The 24,502-nt window shown below is 45.5% G+C and overlaps 1 protein-coding gene and 1 pseudogene across 3 annotated transcripts; both read right to left on the bottom strand.

Moving 5' to 3' along the window:
* Window positions 1-1,595: 1,595 nt before the first annotated feature.
* Window positions 1,596-24,194, bottom strand: KCTD7 (potassium channel tetramerization domain containing 7). 3 transcript variants are annotated; one of them, XM_041747883.1, is made up of 5 exons: window positions 23,850-24,193; window positions 20,941-21,110; window positions 17,582-17,760; window positions 16,745-17,117; window positions 1,596-1,848 (listed from the first exon to the last, which is right to left on the bottom strand). In XM_041747883.1, the coding sequence occupies exons 1-5, from the start codon at window positions 23,991-23,993 to the stop codon at window positions 1,797-1,799; spliced, it is 918 nt and encodes a 305-aa protein (XP_041603817.1). In that variant the 5' UTR covers window positions 23,994-24,193; the 3' UTR covers window positions 1,596-1,796. The 3 variants fall into 3 exon arrangements, with proteins under 3 accessions (XP_041603817.1, XP_041603816.1, XP_041603818.1); XM_041747882.1 differs by lacking the exon at window positions 1,596-1,848 and adding an exon at window positions 6,834-7,229 and having other exon boundaries at window positions 23,850-24,194; XM_041747884.1 differs by lacking the exon at window positions 1,596-1,848 and adding an exon at window positions 8,305-8,329.
* Window positions 4,030-4,212, bottom strand: LOC121486362 (annotated as a pseudogene).
* Window positions 24,195-24,502: the final 308 nt, after the last annotated feature.

Raw genomic sequence — 24,502 nt, 5'->3', positions numbered from 1 at the left:
GAGAAACAGGCTCCATGGAGGGAGCCCGACGTGGGACTCCATCCCAGGTTTCCAGGATCAGGCCCTGGGCTGAAGGCTACGCTAATCCGCTGAGCCACCAGGGCTGCCCTACTCTTTCCTTCTTAATCTTTTTTCTGGTTGTTCTATCCATTATTAAAAATGGGTTACTGAAATCTCCAACTATGGTTGTAGAACTATCAATTTCCCTTAATTCTGTTCTTTTGTTTGTTTGTTCCATATGCACTTGGTGCTCGTATGTTAGATGCATATATGCTTATAATTGTATTTTTGGATTAAACCATATTCTGTATATAATGTCATTATTTCTTTTTTATTTTAAAGATTTATTCATGAGAGATAGAGAGGCAGAGACACAGGCAGAGGGAGAAGCAGGCTCCATGCAGGGAAGCCGATGTGGGACTCCATCCCTGGTCTCCAAGATCAGGCCCTGGGCTGAAGGTGGCGCTAAACCGCTGAGCTACCCGGGTTGCCCCATGTCGTTATTTCTTATAACTGTTTTTCTAATGTAAAATCTATTCTAATAATATAGCCATCCCAAACTCTCCTTTGTTTGCTGCTTGCATGGAATACATTTTTTCATCTGTTTACTTTCAACCTCTTGGTGTCTTTGAGTCTAAAGTGAACCACCTTTTACAGACAACATATAGATGTAGCTTTTTTTTAAAAAAAAAAAAAGATTTTATTTATTCATCACACACACACACACACACAGAATGGCAGAGACACAGGCAGAGGGAGAAGCAGGCATCATACAGAAAGCCTGACGTGGGACTCGATCCAGGGTCTTCAGGATCACGCCCTGGGCTGCAGGCCACGCTAAACCACTGCGCCACCTGGGCTGCCCTAGATGTAGCTTTTAAGAAAACATACTCTGCCAATCTCTGACGTTTAATTGGAGACTTTAATCCATTTACCCTAAAGTAATTATTAATAATGACTTTTGCCATTCTGCTCTGTTTACTGTATGTCATATATTTTTTGTTCCTCAATTCTTCCATTACTGCAGTTTTTGTTATGTACTTATTTTTCTATAACCTACCTTTTTTTTTTTTTAAAGATTTTATTTATTCAGGGATCCCTGGGTGGTGCAGCGGTTTGGCGCCTGCCTTTGGCCCAGGGCGCGATCCTGGAGACCCAGGATCGAATCCCACGTCGGGCTCCCGGTGCATGGAGCCTGCTTCTCCCTCTGCCTGTGTCTCTGCCTCTCTCTCTCTCTGTGACTATCATAAATAAATAAATAAATTTAAAAAAATATTTTAAAAAAGATTTTATTTATTCATTACAGACAGACAGAAAGGCAGAGACACAGGCAGAGGGAAAAGCAGGCTCCATGCGGGGAGCCTGAGGTGGGACTCGATCCCGACACTCCAGTATCACACCCCAGGCCGAAGGTGGCGCTAAATCGCTGGGCCACCGGGGCTGCCCTATAAACTACCATTTTGATTCTCTTCTCTTTTCTGTATATTTTAAATTTTCTTTTCTTTTTTTTTTAAGATTTTATTTATTTATTAATGAGAGACAGAGAGAGGCAGAGACATAGGCAGAGGGAGAAGCAGGCTATATTCTGTACCTATAAATCTGTCCCTTTCATTTTATCTTGTTATTGTCACAGATTTCATCTTTATAAATTGTATGCCTATCGACACAGGTTTTTTTTTTTTAAGATTTTATTTATTCATGAGAGACACAGAGAAGCAAAGACGAGACACCAGCCGAAGGAGAAGCAGGATCCCTGCGGGGAGCCCAATGTGAGATTCAGTTCTGGAACTCGAGGATCACGTCCTGAACCGAAGACAGATGTTCAACCGCTGAGCCACCCAGGCGTCCCTTAACACAGGTTTACTATTAATGTTTTTATGTATGGGTCTTTTAACTCACATAGGGAAAAGCCTTTTTAAAAAGATTTATTTTTTAAAAAATATTTTATTTATTTATTCATGAGAGAGGCAGAGAGAGAGCCAGAGACACAGGCAGAGGGAGAGGCATGCTCCCTGTGGGGAGCCTGATGCTCAACCGATGGAGCCACCCAAGGGCCCCAATATTGGCTTTTATATCTGGCTGGGTATTTATCTTTCCCCGTGTTATTTCTCCATGTAGTTTTAACTTACTGCTAGTGTCATTTGCTTTTCAATCCAAAGGATTGGAATTCCTTTGGGCATTTCTTATAGTACAAGTCTGCTAGTAATGAATTCCCTTAGCTTTTATTTATCTGAAGATGGCTTAATGTCTCCTTCACTCTTGAAGACTAATTTTGCCAGATATAGCCCCTTTTTTTTTAAGATTTATTTATTTATTTGAGAGAGAGAGTATGAGTCAGAGGAGCAGATGGAGAAGGAGTGAGAATCTCAAGTAGATTCCATGCTGAGCATAGAGCCCAATGAGGAACTTGATCTCTCAACCCTGAGATCACAATCTGAGTTGAAACCAAGAGTTAGATGCTTAAGTGACTGTGCCACCCAGGCACCCCTAGATACAGAATTCTCGGTTGACAATTTTTTTTTTAATTCATGAAACACAGAAAGAGAAAGGCATAGACATAGGTGGAGAGAGCAGCAGGTTCCCTGCCAGGAACCCAATGCGGGACACGGGACTCGATCCTGGAACCCCAGGATCACACCCCAAGTCGAAGGCAGATGTGCCCAACCGTTGAGCCACACAGGTGTCCTATCAGTTGACAGGTTTTTCTTTCAGCACTTCAAATATTATGCCATCCCACTGCCTCTGACCTTCATAGTTTCTGATAAGAAATCAGTTTATATTCTTATTGAGATCAGTTTTATGTGATGGGTTTGTTCTCTCTTGCTGCTTTCAAGATTCTTTTTCTTTGACTTTCTTACAGTTTGATTATGTTCCTTGGTGTGGACCTCTTTGAACTTATTTCACTTGGAGTTCTTTAAGCTTCTTGAATTGTGTTTTTAAAAATTTATTCATGAGAAACAGAGAGAGGCAGAGACACAGGCAGAGGGAGAAGCAGCCTCCCTGCAGGAAGCCTGATTTAGGCCTCAAACCCAGGACCCCAGAATTATGCCCTGAGCCAAAGGCAGATGCTCAACCAGGTACCCCTTTTATATATTTGCCCCATTTGCTTTATCATTTGTTCAAGCTTTCTCCCTATACACACACACACACACACACAGTTTTCCTGAAGAATATAACTAAGTTGCAGGCATCATGCTTCTTGATTCCTACATATTTCAGTGTGTATTTCCTAAGAAAGATATCTTCTTAGAAAACCAAAGCAGAGGGACACCTGGGTGGCTCAGTGGTCCCTCTCCCTCTGTTCTACCCCCCTGCTCATGCTCACCTGTGCTCTGTTCTCTCAAATAAATGAATAACTAAAATCTCTGGGGAAAAAAAAGAAAAAAAGAACTTTCCCCTCTACTTCTTTCATGTAACTATTTCTGCCAACATAAATTCATGGATTCTTATTTTATTCAGTGGGTTATAACCCATTACAGTTGGCCCTTGAACAATGTGAGGGTTAGAGATACTGACCTACTGTTGAAAATCTGCAAATAACTTTTGGCTTCCCAAAACTGAACTACTAAAAGTTTATTGTTTACTGGAAGCCTTATTGATAACATAAATAGGTGTTAATACATATTTGTATGTTATATATATTATAACATGGTATTCTTACAATATAATGAGTATAGTAATAGTATAGGGTGATGTTAAGCATCTTTTCATGTGTCTGTTGGCCATTTGGATGTCTTTTTTGGAGAAATGTCTGCCTATTTTGGGGGGGGGGGTTAGGCGGATTAATTTTGGGTATTGATTTGTATAAGTTCTTTATATATTTTGGATACTAACCTTTTATCAGATATGTCATTTACAAATATCTTCTCCTGTTCTATTGGTTACCTTAGAAGACAACTGTTGTGTCCTTTGCTGTGCAGAAGAAGCTTTAGATTTTGATGTCGTTTACAGATCTTTTTTTTTTTTTTTTTGAGCATCACACAAAACAGAGAACTTTATTCATCCGTACCATTCCAGAGAAAAGCAGGCTCACTTTGTCTCAATGTGTTTCCATTTATCCTGCTTCTTTTCCTCCTTAGCTTCCATATCCTTCTTTCCACTTCTGCCAGAGGTTTCAGGTAGTGATAGCACTTGGCTCCATAGGCCATACCAAGGAATAGAGAAGAGTAGTGGCTGCGCTTGATGAGCAGAGACCTGCACTGGTAGCACCATCTTGTCTGTAGCCTTAACCAGATTTTTTTGATAAATACAGAACAGTACTGTCAATGTATTTTCTCTGTTTATTCATGAGAGACACAGAGAGGCAGAGACACAGGCAGAGGGAGAAGCAGGCTCCATGCTAGGAGGCTGATGTGGGACTCGATCCTGGGACCCTGAGCCAAAGGCAGCCACTCAACCACTGAACCACCCAGGTGTCCCCGTAATAACATTCTCTTTTCTCTAGTTTACTTTATTGTAAGAATACAGTATATTTTATTTTATTTTATTTTATTTATTTTTTTTTAAGAATACAGTATATTTTATATATATAACATACAAAATATATTGACTCTTTATGTTGTTGGTAAGGTTTCCAGTCAGCAGTAGGCTACTAGTAGTTAAGTTTTGGAGGAGTCAAAATTACATGTGGATTTTCTTCTGCCAAAGGGGTCAATGACCCTAACCCCTGCATTGTTCAAGGGTCAAATATACCATCAAATTTTAAAGGTGTGGTGGTGGGGAAGCTGGAGCTCTACAGGTACTGAAATGGACAGATCTCCAAAAGATAGTGTTAAATGAGAATAGTAAGGTGAGGTGGTATGCTACCTTTTTTTTTTCTTTTGGTATGCTACCTTTTGATTTCAATATAGATATATATTCTCCTAGGATGTATATCTCCTTCTAATATATATGTGTGTGTGTGTGTGTGTGTGTATGATATATATTCATATGTTCTGTTCTACAGTATATATATTCATACACAGAGAAAAAAAGGGAAAGAGAGATACATGTATACATTCTAAAATAGCTATTGTATATATAGGAAGAAAATTATTTTTAAAAATTGGGTCATGTGATTGTGGAGGCTTGGTGAGTCCGAAATCTGACAGGGGAAACTAGCAAGCAGGAGGCTCAGGAAAGAGTTGCATTTCAAGTCCAAAGGTAGTCTTCTAATGAACCAGGAAAAACTAATACTGTAGATGAAATCTTTTTTTTTAATAATTTTTTTCATTTATTTATGATAGGCACACAGTGAGAGAGAGAGGCAGAGACACAGGTAGAGGGAGAAGCAGGCTCCATGCACCGGGAGCCTGACGTGGGATTCGATCCCGGGTCCCCAGGATTGCGCCCTGGGCCAAAGGCAGGCGCTAAACCGCTGCGCCACCCAGGGATCCCTGTAGATGAAATCTTAAGGCCATCTGCTGTCCGAATTCCCTAGTGCTTGGGGGAGGCCAGTCTTTTGTTCTATTCAGACCTTCAACTGACCCATACTATGGAAGGCAATCTGCTTTACCCAAAGTCCACTGATTTGAATGTGATTCTAATCCAAAACACCCTTACAGAAACAACCAGAATAATATTTGACCAAATATCTGGGCAGTGTGGCCCAACAGAGTTGACACATAAAATTAACCATCACAACTCTGCCCCTTGTCAACTTAACACCCATCTCTTTATTTTTTTATTTATTTATTTATTTTAAATGTTACCTTTTTTTTTAAATTTTTTTTTTTTTAATTTTTATTTATTTATGATAGTCACAGAGAGAGAGAGGCAGAAACACAGGCAGAGGGAGAAGCAGGCTCCATGCACTGGGAGCCTGATGTGGGATTCGATCCCGGGTCTCCAGGATCGTGCCCTGGGCCAAAGGCAGGCGCCAAACCGCTGCGCCACCCAGGGATCCCCCTTTTTTTTTAAATTTTTATTTATTTATGATAGTCACACACAGAGAGAGAGAGAGAGAGAGAGAGGCAGAGACACAGGCAGAGGGAGAAGCAGGCTCCATGCACCGGGAGCCCGACGTGGGATTCGATCCCGGGTCTCCAGGATCCGCCCTGGGCCAAAGGCAGGCGCCAAACCGCTGCGCCACCCAGGGATCCCAACACCCATCTCTTTAAATCATACTTAATCTCCTACTGAAATCTCTTTACCTGGTGGGATGACCCAAACTTTCATTCATGAAAGGTTTGGGCCATTAGTAGTCCTACCTAGACTGGGTTGTTGTTTTCCATTGGCTTTAATCACAGGGTATGGTAATAGTAAAATACCCTTAAAGGTCTCCTGTCCCTACACTGGAAGGTTGTTTGACAGACTTTGAGTGAGTACCTCTTTTCCAGGCACTGTTTTAAGCACTGGGATAGTTGTGAATGAGAGGCAAAATCTCTGCCTTCAGGGAGCTTATTGAACTTATTTAAAAGGAAATAACATAAGATTATTACTATTGGTAATAAATGCTATAAAGGAAATAAATCAGGTAATGTGGTAGGTAGATAGACAATAATGGAAGTATGCTTTACATGGCATGATCAGACAAGGTGTCACTGAACACAAACTAGGAAAGTGAACCAGCCCATGAGAAGGCTAGGGGAAGGGCAATCCAGGGAGAGGGAATGCCAATCACAAAAATCTGAGGCAGGAATGGAAAAAGTCCAGAGTTGGGATCCCTGGGTGGCGCAGCGGTTTAGCGCCTGCCTTTGGCCCGGGGCGCGATCCTGGAGACCTGGGATCGAATCCCACGTCGGGCTCCTGGTGCATGGAGCCTGCTTCTCCCTCTGCCTGTGTCTCTCTCTGCCTCTCTCTCTCTCTCTGTGACTATCATAAAAAAAAAAAAAAAAAAAGAAAAAAAAAGAAAAGAAAAAGTCCAGAGTAGAAGATGGGAAACAAGGAACAGAGTGGTATGAGGCTGGGAATGCATAGGAACCAGATCAAACATGGTAAGATCTTTCAATTTCATTCTAAAAACAAAATAATTTAAGTAGGCATGCTGGAAGATCTAATCAACCTTTTCGAGACTATTTTGGAGAATAGATTGGAGGGGATAATCAGGGATCAAATTAAGCCAAGAAGCCTTTGTAGTAATGCAGAGTGAGAGATGATGGTGATTCAGACAGGTGAATTTGTGATGTTTTCAAGATACATCCTGAAGACAGATTCAAGACTTGGCGATGGACTGCAGCAGGTGAGGTAAGGAGAGGAGTTCAAGATGACTCTCAGGTTTTTGTTGACTATGTGAATGGTGGTGCCATTTCCTGAGATAGAGAAGATGGAATAAGGAAGATATTTGGGGTAGGAAGAGGAAATAAAGAATTCCATTTGGATATATTAAGCTTGAGATGGCAAATAGATACTGAAGCAGCAGTATTTAGCAGGTTATTGGGTATAAAATTCAAGGCTGAGGAAAGAGGCCTGGATAGAAGTATAAATTTGAGAGTCATCAGCATATAGATATGTTAGTTATTGATTGCCTCTTATCTCCATATTCATCCTTCATTGCCTCTGCAAAAATTGGGCTGGGACCTTTGAATATTTTTTCCTTTACCAGTTAACATGATATTAAGCTTGATTAATTGCTAAGAGGAAAGGTATTTTCCTTTCTGCCCCCCCCCCTTTTTAAAAGATTTTATTTATTTATTCATGAGAGACACACAGAGAGGCAGAGACACAGGCAGTGGGAGAGGCAGGCTCCCTGCAGGGAGCCCAATGTGGGACTCAATCCTGGGTCTCCAGGATCAGGCACTGGGCTGAAGGCGGTGCTAAGCCACTGAGCCACCCAGGCTGCCCTTCCTTTCTGCTTCTGGTGTAATTGTTCACAGCCCAGCTTCTCCAGCACCCAGCTCCTGCAGAGCATGGTAATCAGCAGCACAAAGATGCCAGCAGCTTTCCCCAGCACTCACCTTGGGTATTGACTTTGATAAAACACTTCCCTGAACAGATTTTCCCAGCACCCTAGGGGATGGATTTCCAGTAAGTTCCATTAAGCATAGCACTCCAGTGACTTCTCTGCCTTTCAGTGAACCATGGCTACGTCCCCTCCAAAAAGGTCTGATACCAGCTCTGGGGGAGGGGTTTTTCTTCCTTGGATCGTCTATTTCTAGCTCTATGTGCTACTCCTATATTCTTTATAGTTATCACTACTATTCATTAGCCAATCCCTCATTATTCCAATCCAATTATAATTAGCAGTTATTTATATTATTTAATATAATTATATTAAAAATATAAATTGGGGCACCTGGGTGGCTCAGTGATTGAGCATCTACCTCTGGTTCAGGTCATGATCCCTGGGTCCTGGGATCAAGTCCTCCATCAGGCTCCCTGCAGGCCGGTGTTTCTGCCTCTCTCTGGGTCTCTCATGAATTAAAAAAAAAAAAAAAAAAAAAAAGATATAAATTGTTCAGATTACTGCATGTTTTTTTTTTCTCTTGACTAATACAAATGACTCAATGCAATTCAGGCAAGATCACCGAAGAAGGAGGCAGTACAGACTGATAAGGTCATATAAGGTCCCAAGAAGTCTCTATGTTACTCTCCATTTTGAATGGGTTAGATGTGAAGGTATGTGGAATAGCAATAGGTGGAGCAGAAGCAACAGAGTTCAATTTCCTCTCCTGTCACCCAGTCAGCCATTATAAGACAACACAGCCCCTTTTTGTGACACGTCAGCAGGGTCTGAATTTTGGTTGGCCTCTGCTGCATGTGGTACCTACCTGCATTGCAGCCTGCAAAGGCTTCTCTGTTAGCTACAACCAGAGTTGGAATTTCCCTACTGGCCTCTTTCTTGGGATCTTGCATTTATTTGGAGTATCTGCTGAAGCCAAAATGTTTGAAAAACATTGGACTGCCTTCACTGTGTAGAGCAAGCTCCCGGTTTCACCTTGAGTACTCCAGGCAAGGTAGACCGACATCTCTGAGGAGTTCTTTCAAATGCTGCCCCTAGACCTTGAATCTGTTGGTTATATTGCAACTTTCACACCTACAAGAGGTGTTGGCCTGCCAATATCAGCATCAGAGACACGCAGAAACAAGTGACAGAGGCTGCCCATGCTTGTGCCTCCTTGTGACCCCTGTCAAGGCACTGAAGTATGTCTTGGTTGTGTAGGGCCAAAATAGGAGAAAAGATGTACAGGGTTTTCAGTTATTGGAATTATGGGTCCTTAACAAGGGGTCATGTGAAACCCCTTCCTAAAAAGACAGGATGATCATGTGGAGAAGTTGAGGATGAATGAATGGCTACTGCCTATAGCCCCTAAAGTCATGGGTAGTTGAGTATCTGGAGACCCTTCCACCTAACAAACATCACTTTCTTGTACATTATCATGAGGATACCTGGGTTGGATTATCTGGAAATTCTACCTCTGTATCTTAATCCACAAACCCGGGCTGTCCCAGGGGTCAGGAATGCCATCCCAGCAGGGAACAGCATTGACAGGGTTCAACTCAGGCAATAAACCCCATGTCTGTGGAATCCTCTGGGATAAAGGCCCAGCCAATATAAGTGATAGAACATCCCTGCAGGTGACTCTAAGGGTCTTCCTCATGTTCTGCTTCCCCGAACTGATGATAATTTCCAAAGAGAGCTGCATTTGTTAGCATAAAATTAGGCAATTGGGGGAATGCCTGGATGGCTCAGCGGTTGAGCACCTGCCTTCAGTTCAGGGCATGATCTGGAGATCCGGGATCTAGTCCCACGTTGGGCTCCCCACAGGGAGCCCGTTTCTCCCTCTGCTTGTGTCTCTCATGAATAAATAAGATCTTTAAAAAAAATTAGGCAATTGGATAGACTATTCCCTGAATATGTCTGGAAGCAGATACATTCTGCCTTGATTTCTGGGACTGTCAAGTGAACAATGCCATCCTCATTTCAGCCAATAGTGATGTGGTCAGCTCACCAGGGAAGTCCCTATTTTTGTTAGGAAGCTCTTGGTGAATGTAGTTTCCAGGAAAAGTATTTTGATTATCCTTTCCAAGTAGAGGAGGGTGAAGCTAACTTATCTGTTCATTAGGGTCTTACAAGTATCCTCTGCTGCCGTGGTGGAAGTAGACACAGAGCTTAGAGAGAAGGGCTGAAAATGCTCTTCAGATCCTAGCAGGCCAGATGAGAAAGCTGAGTTGAAAAGTCAGGGACCTCAGTGTAAAGAGCACCTAACTGCCTGAAAATAAGTTGGAAGCAGTGCTGGACAGTGTCACTGCTAGGGCTGGCTACCAAATGCTGGGTGAGGGATTGGTCAGAAATGGAACCACCTTTAAAATGATAAAGACAGGGCAGTCATGAGTGGCAGGGGTGGGTGGTGGTAGTGGTGGAGATGACATGGTGAGAGTAGGGACAGTGGGCAACATAAGCTGAGGCAGAGCTGAAGGTAAGGATGTAATGTTGGAAAACACACTAATAAAGACATTTATAGAAGTTGATACACATTCTGGGGACTTAAACCTACTCATGATACCATCCAATCCCTTTACAAAAATTAAAAGGTATAAATATTTCAACTCAACTCTTAACATACATTTCTTTTAATGGAGGTCAAGCTCCAAGTTTTGTGGTGTTTTGGGGTTCTATTTCTTAATTTTAGTAACAAAAGAGAAGTATATATATATCTATTCCAAGATCTACTAGGGCTAGGCCATCTGCCAAGATCACATGATATAGGAAAAAACCCAGAGTCTGTAATATATTAGGAGAATCTTCTAAAAGTCATGGTTTGTGGGTGATTCAGGTTGCTACTGAGATCACAGAAGGGTGGAAAAGATACATCACAACATGATTCGGGCCCCTTTTATGAAGCACTTCTGGACAGTTTAGGATGACTCAATTCAAAGTCTTTCCTGTAGTTGCCTTGGATTTTTTTACAGATGTACAACAGTCCTGAACGTTTCTACTTAGTTACAGGTGGTTGGAGGTGTCCAGCACTGCTCCCAACTTATTCATGTCACCGCTCAGGAAGAACAGGTATGTGAACGAAGAAGTCCTTAGCAGTCAGGAATGGGACTACCCTGTTCCTAAGTCTGAACATGTTACTGCATGTATGTGAGTGGATGGGGGATTCTGGAGGAGGAGGTAAAAGTGTGGCCATTGGATCTCGTAGATAACCTGGATCTATGACTTCTGGAATAACACTGTCAGTTTTTCTCTGTATTTAGACTTTAGAAGAAGATATTCATCTTAGGGAGAAATGAGATACCTAATGTTCACAGTTAATAAGATCACTGTAGAAATGACTAGAGAAGGAAAGAAAAGCACATAATTACCCTTGCTCAGAACAAGAACTACCTTCATTAGCATCCTATTCATATAGGTGCTTTGTTTTAAAGTTATGTTAGAAATAAAGTTTAAAACTGTGTTTAAAAAATAGAGAACACTAAAATACAGGATAGGAAGAACAAAATGGTAAGGAATCAAAAGAAAATTAAAGGTAAATAAAAGCTAAAGGAACATGCTGTAAGTTAAACAAATCAAAATGAGAAGTAAGTAAAGCTAGCTAAGAGGTCATCTTCAAAATGATGACAAAGGGGATCCCTGGGTGGCGCAGTGGTTTGGCGCCTGCCTTTGGCCCAGGGCGCGATCCTGGAGACCGAGATCGAATCCCACGTCAGGCTCCCGGTGCATGGAGCCTGCTTCTCCCTCTGCCTGTGTCTCTGCCTCTCTCTCTCTCTCTGTGTGACTATCATCAATAAATAAAAAAATTTAAAAACAAAAAACAAAATGATGACAAAGGAATAAACAGGCAGGGTTGACACCCAGAGTCTAAAGGCCATAAGCCCCAAGCCAGGCACACAAAAGCCCCTGAGCTAAATTAAAAAGCCATATATTTCATTATTCTCTTGATGCCAGGGGTACCTGAAGGAGGGCCGAGGCCTCAGGCATACTTCCCCACATGGTTGGGCTGCATAGCACGTCTGCATGGTGAGGCCTGTAGGCTGCAGGAGTCTGATCCTGGACCATCTCACCACACCAGGGTCCAACCAGGCAGCCAGCACTTAACCTCTGCTCATCATCCGTGAGTGGGGCCTGTCTCCAACTAGTGACCGTGTGTCTCTCACTAGAAGGGCAGTACACTGGAGACCCCAGCTAGCCCCTCAATGCTCAAGGGCACGCAAGACCCACACATCAAAGAAAGTCTCTCCTTTCCTTCTAGAGTATCTGCTCTTCAAATTTTCACTGGTAGAAGCTAGGTGAAGCCCTAAGCCTGAGAGGTGGGACACTGAGCTGCCAAGAAGAAGGGAGGGCTCTACTGAACACCTGTGAGGATTTCAGAAAAGGACCCTGGGTTTGAATCCTGACTTTGTTACTTACTGGCTATGTGCCTTTGAGGAAATTACACCTTCATGTTGTTCAGTTTCCAACTTGTTAAGTACCATTAGTGTATCATTACCATGTGATTGTGTGCGCAATAAGTAGGTCAGGGAATAGACTTGGCACAGGTAATGCAGTGCTTCTGTTTAAAAGTCAGTGTAATCAGAGATTTAAGGAGGCAGTTGGAGGGTGGCACAGCTAACCCAGCATTTCAGAACTCACCTTTCTGGGTTAATCCATGAAATGACTCCAAGGGACATCTTGATGAGGACACTTATTAGCCAGGAAGATGTCAACTCTGCTTTCAGAGGAAGGGCAACTTATGTCCATTTTCCTTAAGGAAGGATCTTAACCACTGAGGCTCACATAAGCTTAGAGCCATTTATGTCTCCCTTGAAAGAAGTGGTGACACAATAGGAGGGCTTTCTGTCAGAACCACCTGACATAGTTGTGAGCCACAAAGTGACTATTGTGGTATTTTCTTCCCCTGGATACCTCTCAATATAAGAGGGCAGAGCTGGATGCTTAGGCTGGGTGGGCACACTCCCACCTGTGGAACAGAGACAAGTCTAGAGTAACTGCAGAACCGCCTTCCATGGGGCCCATCTCCCTTTAACTTCAAGCCAGGGCAGAAGTTCAGCTGTTGGTTTCAGGAAAGAACCTATTTTATTTCGCTGAGCATCCCCAAACATATATCTGAAGCACAAATCAAGACATTATTTGCTGGCACAGTGCTGGGCAGAGGAGGGATGAAATAAGTCTCTAAAAAAGAAAGGCACAGCACCCAGGTTCTAATTCTTTAATGCCACATGAGGGTATTGGGGCTCCATACACCAAAGCGCTCACAGACAGGTAGTAAATAAACATAGGAAGTGTTACACCATTTACACAAACCCAATACCATACAGAAGGAAGACAGTGGACCCAGGTGACCTCCCGTGCTCCAGAAGCAAACTGTTCCTATACCCAATCTTTGTTCCCACCTCCTCAACCCCTGCCAACCCACCTTTCCCCCAATTAACATATGTATACATATATGTTTCTTCCGGAATTCCAAAAAGTGCCTCTTCCACTCCAGTTCCCCACACTCCGGCTTCTGATGAATAAAGCCTCCTCTTTTAAGGATCACAAGCAGGCACTACCTTCATGAAAGATCCCCAGCAAAAAGGTACCCAAGAAAGCTTAACTCAGAATCAAATATGGCCAGAAGGTATACCAAAGGATATTTAAAATTCTATCTGGGATCAAAATGATCAGCAGGACTAGTTTTTGTTTTGTTGTTGTCATTTGTCTTAACCTCTTCAGGATCCAGCTTAGACCAAGATCACAAACTGAGGCTCACCCAACTTTGTGGTTTGCAAATGTCATTCTTCTAGTCCTCCAACAAGCAACCCAGAACAGGAAGATTATGTCACCTGACCAGCCTGAGGCACAAGGCTCAGACAGCTCCCAGAATATCCTAAGCCCCAGGAAGAAAGAATAGAAACTTTCAGAGCACAGTTGACTGCTTTCCACATGATAAACACTGGACAGCCTCGTGAGTTAACCAAAGGTAGAAGGATGGTGATGACTCCTCTATTTCTTCTATTTAGAGCGTTACCCAAAGAACTCCTCCATCTGGGATGCTGTGATGTGTTTCATTGTGGTTTTGTTTCAATCTTTTTTGTTGCCATTAAGTTTTTCATTTTTATTGAATTTTGTTATGGCTGCTATTGCACCATACAATCCTATCCCCTAAAACTTTTACCTTCCCATCCAGTGAGCATGACACCTGGGAGAAAAGGTGCCCAAAGTCAAACATAATGGAAGCTTCCAAAGGCAGGCACTTGGTTTGACCCATCAATATTACACACAAGAATTCTATGAAAATATATTCCCTTTCCATTGGGAAGAAGCACTCATCCTTTGGAGCCCTCCTTCCTAACCCAACCCTGTTTATGCTCTGGACCTGACCATTTAGAACTGAGAAGGGAAATAACTGGGAGAAGTCACTTCCTCAGATATGACCTTTATTTGGAGACCATTACTACAAAACCACCACATCCAGGAGCACTTTTCATCCTGGCCTTGGCTTCTCATCACAGAATGGCCAAACTAGGCCACTGAACTCTTTTATTTCATTTGGAAAGGGCTCTAAGCTGGCTGCCAGTATCCCTACTCTCCCTGGCCCAGTGGCCCAGAGCCTTGTCTCTCCCACAGTGGCATAGAGTATACCACTGTAAGGGAAACACAGGGGCAGAGTGGGTCCCAAGGGGTGTCTCTAGCAAGGGGCATGGGGACAGTGTTCTTATCCCCTGTCCCTGTGTCCCTAAGCTAGTCTTTTTTTTTTTTTTTTAAGACTTTAATTATTTGAGAGAGAGAGAGCGTGGACAACAGAGAGCATGAGTGGGCAGGAGGGGCAGAGGGAATGGGGGAAAGTAGGCTCCCTGCTAAGTGGGGAGCCTGAGGTGGCTCAATCCCAGGATCATGACCGGAGCTGAAGGCAGACACACCCAGCAGACCGAGCTGCCCAGGCTCCCCCCCAAAGCTAGTCTTCAGGGCCTGTTTTTGAGCAAACTTACATTTGATCAAACAAGTCACGATCTTATACGTATGAATTCTAAATAACCAAGTACTGTGATACTCTGTGCCAGGGGTGGGAACAAGAAGGAACCAAGGCCAGTTTACTGAAAGCATTGGGATTAATTGTCTGCTTTCTACTCACACTGCCTTTCTTCTCAATACCTTGCCTCAGTGTCTGTCCAAAAATGGATTTGTATTAGGCAGTAACATCAACTGGAGTAATTTAAACGAAAGACTTCTGTTAGAACAAGACATGAGCCATGCTACCAGACTAAGCTTCAAGCAGGGACACCAACTCGAGAATCGTGATGATTTCATTTGTGGATGAGAACAATAGCAAGAACATATATCTCAGAACCTGAATGACCGACTGCACTTTCCTCTTAGAGCTCAGTCTATACTTCTGTTCCACCATATGAGATAAAACGTAAGAGTGCAAAACCACACCCCGGAATCCTGTTCCACAGAGGGTTAGAAGGTCACTGCCCCATGAAGGAATCCAGCCAGGTCCCAGGGCTCCGCCTTCTCTTCCTCAAAGGTATGCAGATGTCTTCAGTTCCCCCTCGCCCTACCTCACCAATCCAGTCTTGTAGGACTGAAAGTAGTGACGCTGTCCTCACCAAGTTTTTACATATAAAAAAAAATCTCTATACACTCTCGATCACAGGGAAAAGCCTTTAATGCAGCACAGAAATGTTATGTTCCAATTACTGATGCTGCGTAGCTCCTCCTTTAGGAAATGCATGCATATCCTGCTTAACTGCCCCAGCTTGCAGATGGAGCAAGAAGAAAATGCAGTGGGAGCTGAACCTTGTGGATCGTTACCTCTCTGAGATGTGGAGGGTAAAACATGATGAAGCTTTGCTGCTATCATCCTACAGTTCCTGGTATAGCTGTGCCTCCCCCCAATCCTTTCTTTGCTTCCTCAGAACAGAAACTCTCCTAGGAGAATGTGAGCAGCAAGAACAGGGTTTAAAAAAGAGGGGGCTTCTATCTATGGAGGTTCACCACAAATTGGATGCTGACACATGAAATGGCAGCCAAAGAGATTCTGAGCCTCCAGAAAGGATGTTTTGTCTCAAAGAAAACAGAAGATCTACGCAACTTGCCTGCTTGACTCAGGGAATCTTCAAAAGGAACCTCTGAAATCTGCATAACAGCCCTGAGAAGATAACTGTTCAAGCAAGGAAGGTTGGTGGAAAGTAGGAGAAGCCAAGGCCCTGAGGTAGGGCTGTAAACATTGTGCTTTTCTAAGGCCAACCTGGTACATGGCTTTGGCAACTATGGTTACATCTCCAAAAGGTGGTGAAGAATATGTTTCAGAAGGAAGAGTCTTTCCACATCCTAAAATAAAGTGTGGAACTATACCTGGGGGAAGAGGGAGAGAAGATGCTTCTTCTTCAGTCAGGGGCTGTGGGGTGGTTACCTGGGTAAATCCCCCATTATATTCTGTGTTTATACCTATACGCTAGGCACAAGGAAGGGATAATTGAACAGGGCTGAGGAAGTGATTATTCCTATATTAGTTTGGTAATGTGGCTCTAAAAAGGGTAGAAACTCTCTTGCAAGGTCAAGAGAGTGACAAAACCTCTCTGGACTTCCTGGTCAAGCCCTAGCTAGCCAGACACCATCAGCCTCAGGCAAAGTCTGCTGTGCCTTGAGGAAAGGTCAGGGGAGTGCAGGTGCCAAGTCCCTGTGGACCACAAGCCCTGAGCCTGACCCTGAGGTACAGGCGGGAGACTGGAGCTGCCGGGAGACCTCCATCCTTTTGGAGCTGTGCCTCAGGACTTGGTCCTCACCTCAGCAGATCTGGGGCAGTCAGTATCCCTTCCAGGGATCTTATTCCCAGAGCCACTAAAGAGAATGGACACCCTCCCTGACAGGACTCTGTTCCCTACCAGGGCTACTCACCACCATGTGATCTTGAACTCATAGATGGGGCGCTTGCAGTAGTAGTGGTTGATGAGGTGCTTGTCACACACCCCGATGCACTGGTGGTCCACGATGAGGCCCTGGGCTGAGAGGTCTGTGACCAGGCAATGCAGTAGGTCATAAACATCAGCCACAGCCTCCCAGGGCCCAAAAGACACATCCACTTCGCAATGGTGCTCAAAGAGCTGCCCATCACTCTCGCTCCGCTCGAAGCGCAGGGAGTTGAGAAGTGGACACTCATAGGGGGTGATGGGCATCTCTTCCTTGAAGACACAGACCTTGAGCTTGGCAAATCGGGCCTTCCGCTGTACTGCACGCAGCCGGGCAATCTCCACAATCCGCTCCAAATGGTCTATGGGGGTGAACACAGCAGCCATTACTGGGACAGGGGTCAGGGAGGTGGGGGTGGAGGGTGGGCAATGCAGTGTCAGGGCGCAAAGAGAGAGCCCCAGTGAAGGCAGGGTCCAGCAGGGGAGGGAGGTCCCAGGGAAGGGACTCTGGAGGCCTTTGAAAGGCACAAACATAAATGGGGATCATAAGTTGCCATGACAAAAGGAAACCAAAAAGATGGGATGAAGACAATCCTTTTGAAATGTGATTTGATGATGTCATAGGCAAGGTGGGCCCTATTTAACCTGAATCTTCCCAGTGGGGAAGGTGGGGGGGTGGGCAGAAAGGGGAGCAGGAATCTCTCCAACCTTGAGTAATATAGATGAATCTTGGACTCACTTCTTCTGGGTGCAGACCTAGGCATGGACAGATGCCTTACAACCCTCCTTCCCAAACCTCCACCACCCTGGGCAGCTGACCCCTCACCTTTGTAATAGGGCATGAGTCCCAGAAATGCCTGGCGCACTTTCTCCCCTTTCAGAGGCTGCATGTTTTCTAGCTGCTCCAGGAGGGGCCCGATGGCATAGTACTGGGCCTCTTTGTACACAGCCCGCACACGCTCCCGGGGTGGCAGGTCCCCTGAGCGCAAGAAATTCAGCACATCTCTGAGCGGGAAGGAAAGACAGTTTGGTGAGAAGGAGCTAATGGACCTGGGCAGTGTCACACAGAGGTTAGAGCACAGAATTTGGAACCAGACTACCAGCTATGTAACGTTGGGTAACTGAACCTAACCTCTCTATGCCTTGATTTTCTTATCTGTAAAATGGAAGAAAATAAAAAACTACCCCATAATGGTATGAAGGGATTAAAGGAGTTAAGAGATAAAAAGTCCTTGGAAGGGATCCCTGGGTGGCGCAGCGGTTTGGCGCCTGCCTTTGGCCCAGGGCGCGATCCTGGAGACCCAGGATCGAATCCCACGTTGGGCTCCCAGTGCATGGAGCCTGCTTCTCCCTCTGCCTGTGTCTCTGCCTCTCTCTATCTCTCTGTGACTATCATAAATAAATAAAAATTAAAAAAAAAAAAAAAAAAGAAAATACCTGGCACAGGGTAAGCCCTCAATATACATTAATAGCTGTTATTATCAGTATCATTAATATTATATTTATAATTACTAGGGTTTTTTTGTTTTTATTAGGTATTGTTATTGGGTATACATAAGAATACTGGAAAGATATGATTTCTAGGTTTATATATATAATATATATAAATTATATATATATAAATTGAGGTATAATTAATGTGCAAAAAAGGTACAAATCTTAATCATATAGTTTGATTTATAACCACCATCTACACCAAGATACAGGACAAAACATTTCCATCTCCTTAAAGTTTCCCTCTGCTTCTTCCCATTCGATCCCAGAATTATTCTATCAACGAAGATCAATTTTGCCTCATCTTGAAATTCATAGAAATGGAAGCACACAGTACATTCTCTTCTGTGCCTGGCTTCTCTCCTTCAACAGAATGTTTCTGAGATTTATCCCTTATGTTGTATGTAAAAAACTAAATGGCACGGCATGGTATGGATGTACTGTAATTTATTTACCCTTTCTCTTGTTGATGGACAGTTGAGTTGTGTCCAGTTTGGGGATCTCATGAGTAAGCTATGGTGAATATTCCTGTATAAGACTTTCTGTGGATACACATACCAACTTCTCTTGGGTAAATGTTAGGAATAGAATTGTTCAGTCATAAGGTGAAGTGCATGCTTAACAAAAGGGTTGTAGCATTTTACATTTCCACCAGCAATGTAGAAGGGTTCTCCATCTTCTATATATCCTTGCCATTAGTCTTATGTGGTAGCTATACAGACATCAAATGCCTACTCCTAACGCCTGAACAAACTGGTCCCTGGAATGAATAAGATCACATATTGTATTTTCTTAAAAAAAAAATTCAGTTCTTTTAATTCTATCTTCAGATTCTTTAGTGCTAAGAGTAATCAGATCCATCACTGGTAGGTGTGGGAAGGTCTTTTCTGTAAAGATATATGAGTAAAGCCAAAGATCAAGATGTTGCTTAAGTAGTTAGTCTATAACCATGACGTAACACCAGCTAACACTAACTACTAATCTGTGTCAGCCACTATTCATGTGTTGTTCCATTTAATCCTTTTAATACATTGTGCGTTAAGTGCCATTTTAGGTCCATTTTATAAATGAGGAAAAAGAGAGGCTCTGGTTAAGGAATACCCTTACTCAAGGAGCCATAGCTAGCAGAAGCCCAGATGCAAACATAATTGACTCCAAGCCCATACACACAGTGGTCCAGACTCTAGTGCAAAGTGCTATTCACTGATCACAATGGGAAACCGTCCCAGGTGGCAGCCCAGACTTCATCATAGGTGCTGGCGGCATATAAAGTGTACCAGCAGAGAAATGTACCTGACCAAATGCCTTAAACCCCTACTTTATTTTATCTGAGTCTTTAAGCAACTTCATCTGCTGATGATGAATCATAGGCCATAGGAGTCCAGCAGCCTGAGGATAAATGCCATTTATCCTGCTTTCTGCCACACCCTTGCCTGTCTCTGACCCTCTCCAGCTATGGTCACGTGGCATGGGCGCATCAACCTAGAGCCAAACTCTGTTCCCTCTCCCCACAACCCCTTTCCAAATCAGTCCTCTAGGATCTTAAGCAAACCTTGGTCTGCTCCGAAAAACATAACCCCGGGGCAAGGCCCAGCTAAGAGTGCTGTGGGAGCTGCCAGCTGGGGCCAGTACTTTCTTCCCCAAAAGAGCCTGCAAACAAAAATCTTTTTATAGCTCTACAGAATGATGTGACACTTTGTTTTCTCAGCATTGGACGCAGCTAACAGCCCAATGGGGACACCCAGATGGTTCAAAGTAAATTGTTTGACCAGAGATTCCTTTCTGTGGATAAAAATGACCTTCTTCCCAGTGTGGGCAATCCTACTTGGAGGAGTGATAGAGGAGTAGTGGTTGGAGATCTCATTTCTGCACCCCCACCCCCCACCCCCCCTAGTCAATTTGTTGAAGGTCAAGAACCATGTGAGTTCTCTGGTCATCTCCAAAGTTAGGCCGAAGATGCAAAGAGCTTTAGCCACATGCTCTGGAAGGACCTGGCCAGGGGTCATACCAAGGCTCCTTATGTAATTGGCATGGCAGGCCTGTGAGGCAACTATAATTATTTCTCATTTCACAAATAAGGAAACTAAAACAAAATCTTTACATTGCTTATGTGTAAGGTATCAGAAGTCCTTTCTTGGGAAAGGCTATTTTCTCTATGTTTTAGTGTTAAAATGACAGTCACAATTGAAGGTGCTTTTTTAAAAAGACTTTTCTTGGCAAAATTAAAAAATGGCAATCATATATTGGCCCTTCCCTCACCATTTTTGTTCATGCATTTTAAACTATTGAAGGAGGTCTGAGAACCACTGTCACACTCCACATCCCTCCCTAACGGCAACATGGAGCCCCAGAATCTGAATCTGATGATATTCCCCAAGAGGTTGTTTTGGAACTCCCCCACCTCTAGGTGGGATCACACCTATTCCACACAGATGACAACGTCCTGGTCTTCAATTTCATAGGACAGCAGCAGTTTCATCACATCCAGCCAGTATGTGTCACCTGGGATTGCTTGTCCTCTCTGGGAAAGAAACTATGACTTCTGATCCCCCTCAATAAGCACATTTACTAAATTGCATCTGTACATTTGTTATCTCCTCTCCTAGGTATTATAGAAGACACCAAAGCCCCAAACTGAAGCCCATGACACTCACTAGGACTACAAAACTGATCACAGAGGGAGAAACATACCCAAAGTGGGTGCCATCCCGGTCAATGAAGTACCGGCCCTCGGCGTCGGTGGGGATGTAATGTCGCCCGCTGAACATGGCCGCCAGCATGGTGTCTTCATAGCGCCGCAGGGTAGATAGGCGTGTGGTGAAGTGAGCCCCTCCAATGTTAAGGGGGACAACCTCAGGAAACTGGAAAGGAACCACCAGTGCTTTCAGCCCGGCACTGGGGAATGAGAGCAGGGGCTGCTCTGTCGGCCGTCTCCTTGGGTCTCATTAGTGCTGCACCATCCGGGCACCCAAGGCTACAATCTGGGAGTCTCTCTGAATGCTCTTCTCTCTCCTCCCTTTCCCTACACCCTTCAGTTGCCAAGTCCACCCCACTGTCCCTCTGATAGCCATTAAATCAGGCCTCCCCATGCCAGTTCTACTGTCTCTTCTCTAGAATGAACTTAACCATTTTTATGCCCTTGCTTATGCTGTCTTCTCTGTCCAGAACGTTCTCCCCACTCTCCCTCTGTCCATCTAGCAAATGCAACTGCCATAGATGTATGTGGTGTGCGTTGCTCACTGCACAGGGCACCCGTCTGTGAGTGGTCTGCTAGCCCAGCTGTGTGCCCCTTCTCTAATGCACACCAAGGCACCATATAGGTCAGCAGCATCCACTCATTCTAAAAATTTCCCTTCAAGTTTCCTGATTCTGTGAACACTCAGGCTCTTTTGTCCCTCACCTGCCCCCAACACAGAGTTAACTAAATAGTCCCTCCATGTGCCCTCACTATGTGCCCAGCTCTCCTCTATTATAGTTCCTAGCATGATATACTGGCAGTTATTTACTCCTGTCAGCCCACCCTTCTAGACGCCAAGGTTCCTGAAGGCAGGGACACATTTTATTCACTAATCACAAGGTCACCCACAGCAGAGCTCATCGATGTTTGTGGAATCATTCCAGGCATCCACTCCACATTCTCTGTACCTCATCACTTCTCTCCTACTTAATCTGTAGTGTGAGATCAGGCCCCAGCCCAGCTAAGGTTCTGGAGGCAAAGGCAGGGGAGGAACAGGGAATGATGGTAGAGACTGGCCCAGAGAAGCTCTGGGTTCTCTCAAGTGCTCAGGACCTTTTTTAGGGGTATGGGGGTAAGAGGTGGGAATATCTTTCACTGCTTGTGGTTTTAAAAGAAATGAAGCCAGTTCTAATTTTCCCACAAACCTCCAGATTAACTACAATTTTATACTAGTGCACACTTTTCAATATTACAACATCTCTCAGGCTCCAGTGTATATTTATCTAGATAGTCCTTTCCCCTAGCTTTGCAGTATAGTTGACATACAATGTTACATTAGTTTTGGGTATAGACACAGTGATTTGACAGGCTTACACCTTATGGTACGCTGACCACAAGTGCAGGTGCCACCTGCCACGATACATCGCTATTATGGTATCATGGACTGTGCTCCCTGTGCTGTACCTTTTATCCTAGTGACTTTTTCATTCCGTAACTGGAAGCCAATACGTCCTGCTTCCCTTCACTCATTTTGCCCATACCTCCACCTTCCCTCCTTCCCTCCCCTCTTGTAACCACTGGTTTGGTCTCTGTATTTATGAGTCTATTTGTGCTTTGTTTTTTTTTTTTTTTTTTTGTCTTTTAGATTCCATATATAAGTAAAATAATATGAGCTTTCAAATTCTTTGTGAAATAAAGTAGGATATAAATACATTAAATCAAAGCTACCCAGAGCCTAATGCAGTGCCTGGCTCACAGTAAAGACTCAAGTATGCCTTGAATGAATGAGTGAATAAATGAATTTTAAAAATAGTATGTACAGTTCTTGTGTATGTACACACTGTTACTCTTCTGCAACCAAAGGACAGCAAATACCTTCTACTTACTCTATAGCTCCTCTAAAACTACTATATATGCATACCAAGGACTCAAATATTATTTTGGGATAATGATACTTTACATTTCTGGGGTTCTTTACACCTTTTCCAAGGACACCTCATATCAATCCAAGAGTTTGCTCCATAGTAGAGCTGAAAAGACCGAGGCACACAGGAAAAAGCAGACAAAACAGCTTTAGGTCTCACATGGAACAATGTACCTACGGGGCAACAGGCCTATGGTCTCTGGGTCCTGCACTTTCTTTCAAGCCACATTGTTTCTCCAGTGACAGTGCACAAAAAAGAAGCACCACAGCGTTCCTAGGCTCCCCCCCCCCCCCCCCCGCCCAGCTGCAAAGAGTACTTCTAGGGTTTTGCTCATTGTCACAGTGTTTCATGATGTTGAGAGTATAGGCTTCCAATCCCCCTCCCCGTGCCCCCTGAGGCTGCCCCTTCTCCTAGGACTGCACACATCACAGGGCCCACCCACGTCCAGCACTACCTTAGCTCCTGCCTCCTACCTCCTAGCCGCCTCCTTCGGGGCCCAGGAGGGCTCCACCTCCCTCCTCAGGGCCACTTCGGCCCTAAATACGATCCTGCCACACGCGTCAAGCCCGGTGGGAGCTGCACAGCACAGCGGCTACAGAGGGAAACCACGGAGCTGTCAGGTGCGGCTGGACACGTGCACCCACCGGCCTGCTCCTCGGCTGCATAGTCCCTAACCGCCACGGCCGGGGCAGCTGGAGACTGCATCTCCCGGAAGACACCCCCTCTGGGGGCTCCGAGGTCCCCTCCCACCGCCACCCTCCCTCCTCGTCAGGGTCGGGGCGGGCAGCGGGAGTGCGGCAGCCCCGCGGCCGGTGGACCTGGGCGGAGGGTGGGGGTGGCGGGGCCGCTGTGCCCGCGGGCGAGCAGACACGCCGGTGGGCGGGGAGCAGGCCGCCCGCTGACCGCAGCCTCCGCACCGCTCGCAGCCCGGGGTCAGCTCCGCCGGGCAGCAGCTGCTCCCGGGCGCCCCCGACGCCCCCCGACGCCCCCCGCAGTACCTCCTGGGGCAGCAGGGGCAGCGCGTGGCCCGCCTGCGTGGCCGTCGGGGTGGCCGGCTCCAGGAAGTCGTCCTCCGCGTCGGAGCTGGACATGGCACCGTCCGGGCGACGGCTGTCTGGCTCCCGCCCCGTGACTACCACCATCCCTCTGGCTCTGGGCGGTGGGCGCGGCTCCGGGCGGGCGGGCGGCGGCGGCCCGGGCACTAGCGCCGAGCAGCCCCCAGCATGACGCGGCGCGGCCGCCGGGCGGGCCGCGGGGCCCAGGGCGCAGCGCGGCGGCGGGAGGGCGGCCGCTCCCTCAGCGCCAGCGGGCTCGCCGACCACCGGCCCGACCCGGCCGCCTGCCGCTATTGGCCGAGGCTCCGCGTGCCCCGCCCCGATCGGCAGGCAGCTCGTCCACTCCAAGAGCAGGCAGCGCCTGAGCAGCCACTGGGAGGCGGGCCTGCCTGCGGCCCTGCTCTGATTGGCCGTCGGGCCAGCGGAGCCCTCCTCCCGCCGTCTCTCGCGCGCTGGCGCCTCTACGCGGGCTCCGCCCGTTGGCTCGGCTCGGAGGGTGCTTCCCGCCGCGGGGGCGACGCCTCCTGAGCCGAGGGGAGGCGGGGCTCGCCGTCCCGTCGTGGGTCCGCCCGCAGGCCGTCCGAGGCCGGGGAACC

This window comes from Vulpes lagopus, chromosome 3 (genome assembly GCF_018345385.1).
Source record: "Vulpes lagopus strain Blue_001 chromosome 3, ASM1834538v1, whole genome shotgun sequence".
Classification (NCBI taxonomy): domain Eukaryota; kingdom Metazoa; phylum Chordata; class Mammalia; order Carnivora; family Canidae; genus Vulpes; species Vulpes lagopus.
This window is presented reverse-complemented; position numbering and strand designations above follow the sequence as displayed.

Coding starts and splice junctions, on each gene's coding strand:
- KCTD7 (XM_041747882.1), bottom strand. CDS start 23,993: ATGGTGGTAGTCACGGGGCGGGAGCCAGACAGCCGTCGCCCGGACGGT. Junction 21,111..23,849: donor TGCCCCTGCTGCCCCAGGAG/GTACTGCGGGGG, acceptor GTTCCTTTCCAG/TTTCCTGAGGTTGTCCCCCT. Junction 17,118..17,581: donor ACTCATGCCCTATTACAAAG/GTGAGGGGTCAG, acceptor TCACCCCCATAG/ACCATTTGGAGCGGATTGTG.